Source organism: Enhydra lutris, unplaced genomic scaffold (genome assembly GCF_002288905.1).
Source record: "Enhydra lutris kenyoni isolate GAN:26980312 unplaced genomic scaffold, ASM228890v2 scaffoldscaffold64, whole genome shotgun sequence".
NCBI classification, from domain to species: Eukaryota; Metazoa; Chordata; class Mammalia; order Carnivora; family Mustelidae; genus Enhydra; species Enhydra lutris.
In genome coordinates this window covers 9,211,079-9,218,837 of record NW_019154148.1, presented here as the reverse complement: position 1 = coordinate 9,218,837, position 7,759 = coordinate 9,211,079, and the positions used below count along the sequence as shown (strand labels likewise).

Here is a 7,759-nt window from a genome sequence, read left to right as displayed (position 1 = left end):
GATTCCCCACACCCACTCCCGAGGCTCGAGTGGGTCGGGGGTCCTTTGGCTGTGGCTGTACCTGAGCCGTTGGGAGACTCTGGGACCCTGCAAGCTTCCTCCCAACCCCAAGCCAGAAGGAGCCGGGCCTGCTCTTTTGAGATCCACAGTGTCCAGGTCTCAAAGGAGCAAGAGGCCTCTGAGAACATTGCAGCAGCAATGCCCACCCCCTTACCCGTCACACACGCACAAGCATCAGTGGCCTCAACTTCTCCTCAAAGAACGTGTCCTCACCCAAGTGCATGACATCACAGAGAAACCAACTGTTCTGACCTCCCCCCACCCAGCTCCAGCATCGTCTGTCTGTGGGCGGAGGACGGGTCACCCAGACTGGTGGGAGGACCCGGAGAGGACAAGGCTTGGGACACCATGGCCATGGCCCCAAGGCGAGAGGCCTTTCCCACCCAGCTGTCCCTATATCCCGGCCTGCGCTCTGGTGAGGTCCCGTCCCAGCATCCCTTCGGAAAGAAATCGCTCAAAGGTAAAGTTTTACACGTTGAAAATGTACTTCCCCGTTGAAATTATTTCCACAGTGATCAACAAAACATACATTTATAATGCAAAAGCCCCCACCCACCCCACCTCCTGTCCCCAAAACAGTCAAGGGAGAATTGTGAGAGGGTCACACGAATGTTCACATGTTGAGCACGGCTACTACTGAGCCCCATGCTGTCTGCAGGAAGGCGGTGGGGGCGGTGGTGGACAACATCTGCAGATGTGAGTCAGAGCCTGGGGGGACTCAGGGATGGGCTGCCAAGGTCAAGACTCCCGCATAACCAAAGTGGGGGGCTCCCCACTGATGAGCCTGAATGTTACAGGACTAAATATGTTTTCTTATCCTCCACTGTCATATTCTGTAGTGACAAATGTGTGAGGACTTTTAAAGAAACGTTTGGCGTGGAGACTGACTGCAAAGATGGGAACATGTCCCGGGTCCTCTGTTCTCACTGGTAGCTACCTGTGGCCCCACCAGGGAGGGGACCAGGAATAAGGCCTAACCTGGGGGCAGGGAGAGGTTCGCTACCTGGAGTTTCTTCTCTGCCTCTCCAGGACCAGGGGAGCCAGGATGGCCCCCACTGTATGACATTGCCATGGTCTGGCAGTGGGGGGCAGGACTGGGGTCACACATCTGTCCCCTCTGCCCCTTCCTCACCGGGGCCCACAGCACGGCTGGAGAGCCAGATGGACTCAGAACAGAAAGCTCTCTGCAAAGGCAGAGGCCTGGATGGGCCTCTTGCCCACAAAGCATAGCCTGCGTTCCTGCTCTGGCTGGGGAGAACAGCCCTCAGCCCAGGGGGCCCTGCCAACAGGAAGTCCCTGAGACCCAGGCAGGGCAGGGGGGCACGGGCTTCCCAGGGCCCACCAGCCCAAGCAGGAAGTTGGCCGGGGCTCTGTTGGCTGAGCAAATAGCACATTTCTCAGGAGCATGTCGGGGGGAGGCCCCAGCCCAGGGGAGGGGAGAGCACGGGGTATATGAAGCCCACAGCAGGGCCCATCTCTGTTCCTGAGAGCAGGTCCGCCATGAAGCTTACTGCTGCCTTCCTGGTGCTCTGTGTGGCTCTGCTCAGCCAGCCCGGTGAGTGCTGGCAGGCCTCAGTCCCCAGCTCCTCACCACAGGGTCCCGGCGGGGTCTCTGCTGGTCCCCTGGTCCCGAAGGTAGCCCATCCTGATCCTGTAGTCCCTGCCTTGGGTCCCAGGCCACTCCTCTGCCTCCCAGCACTCCCTGTCCCTCTGGGCAGCAAGTCCTGCTCCTTCCTGAGGTCTTCAAGACCCTCTGGGGCCTGCCCTGCCCGGGGCCCTCAGGCTTCCTCTTATGCCCCCAGTGGCTGGCCCTGGTTTCTCCTTTCCACCCAGCACCAGGGTGAGCTCGGACGCACTGGCCCCGGTCTGGAACTGTCTGCCTCATCCTTCAAGGCATAGCCCAGGTGTCCCCTCTTCTGAGGGGCCCCCACTCAGAGCTTTCCTCTTCTCCCTCCCCACCCTGGGGCCACCCTGTAGGCGCCTCTGTCCAGCCCCCTGCTTGCTGGACCACGATTCTGTTTACATGGCTGCCTCTCCCAGCCAGCTGGGACTCCCTGCCTCAGGAGGGAGTGGGGATGAGGGAGGCACCTCCTGGGGGAGCCAGGCCCTTGGCAGGTCTCCATGGAGCACTAGTTCAGATGGGGCAGGGGGATCTTCTCTGCTTGTGTTTGCAGCTGCCGCTTTCTTCGGGAACTCAATGGCCAAGCCTGTGGCCTCTGCTTTGAGCGCTGCAGAGGCTGGTACAGAGGCTGTGTCTGGGGCAGGAGCCAAGGTCCAACCCTTTCTCGGAAGCTTCAACCCCCTGAAGTTTATGCTGACCATGCTGGGGATCCCGGTGGAACATCTTGTGGAGGGTTCCAGGAAGTGTGTGGCCGAGCTGGGCCCTGAGGCCGTGGAGGCCATAGGGGCCATGAAGACTCTGCTGGTAACGTGGGACACCCTGGGCGCTCCCTGTGAGGGCGGCCCTCCCCAGCCTTCCATAGAACGGAAACACCCACTCCCTAAAAGGCTAACAAGGTGTCTGGGCCCTGTGTCAGGGAAACCTCATGGCCCACCCTCAGGAAAAGCAGGATGGCCTTGGGTGGGAACCGGGTTGACCCTATGTGAAAGACAGGCGGGCTGCAGAAGGCCCCTGGAGGTAAGGGGGGACCCCTCCAGGAACTCTGCCCTGTTCCCTTGGGTGCTCCGCGGTGGTGGGCTGGAGGAGAGCAGAAACCTTGCTTCTCTTTGCAGCGGGCCCTGACATACTTTGGTTGAGCCAAGGCCGGTGTATCCCAGTGTGGGGCTGAGATGCTGCCGTCGACAGGCTGGGGACCTACTGCTCAGCCCTGACCATCCAAGCCCTTCCCCTACTCTCTCAGTAAACACAATAACAGCAGCTTTGGGGCTGATCTGTTCTTGCCGTGATACCGATCCCCATTCCTCGTTCCTCCCCCTGTTGAAAGCTATGGTGCTGAAGAAAGAAGGGGCCAGCGGGAGGATGGGTCCCACCCCGCAGGAGGAGCGCTGTGCCCAGATTATGTGTGGGTGTGTGCATGTGTGTGAGGGACCCTACTGACATTCAGCAGGTGACCCAGAGCCAGTAATTAAAGCTGTTGGGCATCAGGCAAGCATAAATTAGTTAAAACTGGGATTTTTTTTTCCACCCGTTAGGCTCTGCCTAACCCTCTCTGTGGCTAAAATTTGGAAGTTTTGTTTTCTTCCCTCTACTTTGATTTCTTCCCTGGAATGAGGCACGACTGAAGGCTGCAGGAAAAGCCTGGCTTGCATCTGGTTTTCCCTGTGATTTCTGGTAGTTTCATTGAAATAATTAGTGACTTTGATTGCTTCTGTTCTACCAGCAGCATTTCTGGACTGATCCTCAGGGTTGATGGGAAGGGACCCCGAGCTGGATACTGACATCCATCTCTGGAGAAACTTCCCGGTAGACTCCTTTTTTAGTGATAAATGACAAGTCACGTTTCCTGGGAAGGGTTCTCCCCAGCTTGGCTATCAACCAAACCACCACAGACAATCCGACTCCTTTTCTAGCTGTTACTCTATGAAGACATGGGTCTGGCTCTTTTCTGTTCCTACTTGGACAAGGACATTCAGGGATCTAAATGGGGGAGGGTGCATTTTGACAAGTTCCAACTCAACCTAGAACAGGTGGCTCCCCAGGATGCAGATTAAATCTCTCATCAACACCACTGCCCCCGAGTCCCCAAGTGTTCTGAATCTTTGCGTCAGCCTCGGGTCTGGGCAAAAATGAACCCTAACGAGACAGATCACTGCTCATCTCTGGTGGAGAAGGCAGTGGGGTCATGACCTGACCTGAAACGACCACAGGCCCTTTTCTCCCGACATGACATAGGTTCCTCAGTTAATGCCCTGGACTCGAATGTTCAAGGGGATCTCTGGAAGAACGCCAAGACTACAGGAGCTTGCTCGAACAGACAGTGGGCCTGGGGGCTCAGCCAACGACCCTGCCTGAGATGGCCCTGCATGCAGCCTTCTACCTCTGGAGCCTTCCCAGGCAAACACCAGAGGGGAAATCACAGCACTTAGTAAAAGAAGGAGACTGAGGGTAACATCTGAAGCCCTGAGGCTAACTCCCTCCCGTAGATTCCTGCAGGAATGGAAGAAACCAACCATAATCCCCCAGAAAGAGGGAATATGTTTTAAAGCTAGATTTCCTTAAATATCTTATTTTGCCCATTTGACTTGATAACTACGTAGATATTTAACATCATCCCAAAAGACTGAATAGTTAAAAAAAAAAAAAAGTCTAAAAATTGAGTCAATAAAAAGAAAACAGGAGCGCCTGGCTGGCTCAGTCATTAAGTGTCTGCCTTCGGCTCAGGTTATGATCCCAGAGTCCTGGGATCGAGCCCCGCATCAGGCTCCCTGCTCAGCGAGGAGTCTGCTTCTCCCTCTCCCTTGGCTTGTTTTCCTTCTCTCGCTGTCTCTCTCTCTCTATCTGCATCAAATAAACAAATAAAATCTTAAACAAAAATGAGAAACGAACTATGACTTTGTTTCCTGTGGTGGTAGAATCCCCAAAGGACTAACTCTTTCAGGGCACCTGGCTGGCTCCATTGGAAAAGCATACAAGTCTTGATCTCAGGGTCATGAGTTCAAATCCCACAGTGTATGTGGAGATTAGTTAAAAAAAAAAAAGGCATTCCAAATAACATGAAAATAGTCATTTACAAAATTCCAACAGAAAGTACAATTATAATTGCCTGGTATATTTTATCTGCAAGGGGGGGAAAAAAACTATCTCTGTCCCCTGAAAGTTTCCAGAAACTGATCAATCCCAGAGCAGTGGCCTCCAGATACCATTTCTCACTGAAGGAACCAGGAGTCTTTGGAGAAATGGCTGGTTCCAGATATGGAGCATGAAATGTAAAAGATGAACCTGGAACATCTTTTTGTAACAGAATAGAAGCTGCTAAAGACTATCAGGATTGTGCTAAAAAGACACAGGGACCAGCGTGAATAAGTCACTGGCCGAGGATGGGGTAATTTGAACATCAGTAATGGTAGTAAGTGGAATGGATGACGGGCATCAGATTTGCTCATATCCATGTTTTTGATATAGGAGGAAAAAATAGACTGGTAACCTTTGGAGGACACAAGAAAATCAATTCATTATTCTGAAAACTGGGGTACCTGGGTGGCTCAGATGGTTAAGCGTTTGCCTTCGGCTCAGGTCTTGATCTCGGGGTCCTGGGATTGAGCCCTGCATTGGGCTTCTGGCTCAGAGGGGAGTCTGCTTCTCCCTCTCCCTCTGCCTGCCACTCCCCCTGCTTGTGCTCTCTCTCTCTCTCTGCCAAATAAATAAATCTTTAAAAAATTATTTTGGGGGCACCTGGGTGGCTCAGTGGGTTAAAGCCTCTGCCTTCAGCTCAGGTCATGATCCCAGGGTCCTGGAATCGAGCCCCGCATCGGGCTCTCTGCTCAGCGGGGAGCCTGCTTCCCCCCCCCCCTCTGCCTACTTGTGCTCTCTCTCTCTGTGTCAAATAAATAAATAAAATTTAAAAAATTATTTTGAAAACTAAAAACTATTTCAAAGTACAAAACTTAAAACATGTAAAAATTAAAAGACAACTGAGGAAAGATACAGGGTTAAAGGGTTAAGCACCCTGAGTGCATAAAAAAACACGAATTTACCAGAAAAGGATAAAATCCTCGACAGACATAAAATCATAAGAGAAACTCGAAATAGCCAAAAAAAAAAAAAAATGCCTGTTACTAATAAGGGAACTATAAACAGAAATCACAATGGGTTACCATTATACCCATCAGATTGCCAAAAACTAAGTCAGACAAAAACAAGCATTGGCGAAGTTGGGGAAGAATGGCAAAATCTTATCAACTTCTGGTGGGAGAGTAAGCAGAACCCCCCCCCCCAACTTTTTAAAAAGATTTTTATTTATTTATTTGACAGAGACAGCAAGAGAGCACAACAAGCAGGGGGAGTGGGAGAGGGAGAAGCAGGCTCCCCCCTGAGCGGGAAGCCTGATGTGGGGCTCGACCTGAGCCAAAGGCAGACACTTAACGACTGAGCCACCCAGGCACCCCATGCAGAAACACTTCGGACAGGAGTAAGCATATCTAATACAGTCAAACACACGCCTGCCCCAACACCTAGCAATTCCAGCCCTTAAGATTATACTCCAGAGAAGCTCAGCTTACAGTGGCACCTACCAGAATGTTCAGAGCAGAATGGTTTGTAAGTGTTCGGGGAAGGAGAGAGAAAACTAGAAACAACTCAAAGATACTTGCAGGGAAGGGTATATTTGGAATATTCATACAAAATGCAATATTACAATGCAGCTTACGACTACATGCACTAACGTGAGTGAATCTCAAATAATTCAAGTCCCAGAAGAAATCATAAAAAATTATTTCATTTATGTTTTTTAAGATCATTTATATACTGTAAAATTTACCCTTTTAAAGTAATTCATATAATTTGCTTTTTTAATAATAGTTTTTTAAAATAGCTTTTAAAAAAAAGTATCTACCACAGTGTGCAACCATGACTACTATCCAATTTTATAATATTTTTATCACTCCAAAGAGAAACTCAGGTCTTCTTTGGAGAATGTCTATTCAAATTCTTTACGCATTCTTAAATTGGGCTGCTTTTTCATTGTTGAGTTGTAATTGTTCTTTATATATTCTGGAGACTAGACTTAACAGATACATGGTTTACAAATATTTTCTTCCATTCTGTGGACAGCTGTTCCACTTTCTTTTCCTTTGAAGCATGAAAGTTCTTAATTCTGATGAAATCTGTCTATTTTCCTCCATTTGGTTGCTTGCACTTTAAGACGTCTTATCTAAGTAACTATTACTCAACCCAAGGTCATGAAGATTTATACTGATGTTTTTTCCTAAGGGATTTTAGTTTTAGCTCTTACAGTTAGATTTTTTTTTTTTTATTCCTTTTACTTATTTTACATAGTGTGAGACTGAGTCCAGCTTCATTCTTTTGCTTGTGGAGAATCAGTTGTCCAGCCCCATTTGTCGAAGATACTATTCCTTCTCCTAATAAGTTGTCTTTGTTACCTTTGTCTCAAATCAATAGACCATAAATGTAAGGGTTTATTTCTGGTCTTTCAATTCCATTGATCAAAATATGTTATCCTTAGGCCGATACCGCACTTCTTAATTACTGAAGCTTTGTAATACATTTTGAACTCAGGAAATTTGAGTCTTCCAACTCTGTTCTTTTTTAATATTGTTTGGCTCTTTGGAGTCCCTTGGATTTCCATGAATTTTAAGATCAGCTTGTCAATTTCTGCAACAAACAAAAAGCCAGCTGGAACTATGATAGGACTACAGTTGAATCTACAGATCGATTTGGGGAGTATCACCATCTTAATGGTATTAGGTGTTTCAGTCCATGAACATGAAAAATCTTAATGCTTATTTAGGTCTTCTTTCAAGTTTTGTAATTTTGTGCACAAGTCTTCCATTTCTTTCATTAAATTCCTTAAGGATTTTACTCTTTATTATTATAGTAGTGCAATTGCTTTGATTTTTGATTTGTTCTTTGCTAGTGAATAAAAATATGGCTTTTGTATATTGATCTTGTTCTAATAAACTTACTGAATTCATTTATCAGTTCTAATAGGTTTTTGGTGTGTGGAATACTTGGGGTTTTCTAGGTACAAGATCATGTCATCTGCAAATATACTTTTACGTC

The 7,759-nt window shown here is 48.6% G+C and overlaps 1 protein-coding gene across 1 annotated transcript; it reads left to right on the top strand.

Moving 5' to 3' along the window:
- The first annotated feature begins 1,465 nt into the window (after positions 1–1,465).
- LOC111158935 (secretoglobin family 3A member 1) lies at positions 1,466–2,904 on the top strand. The gene is given in 4 exon segments (XM_022521277.1): positions 1,466–1,493; positions 1,496–1,615; positions 2,235–2,485; positions 2,794–2,904. Coding segments are annotated over 4 exon segments (423 nt in total). The 3' UTR covers positions 2,818–2,904.
- The last annotated feature ends 4,855 nt before the right edge of the window (positions 2,905–7,759 follow it).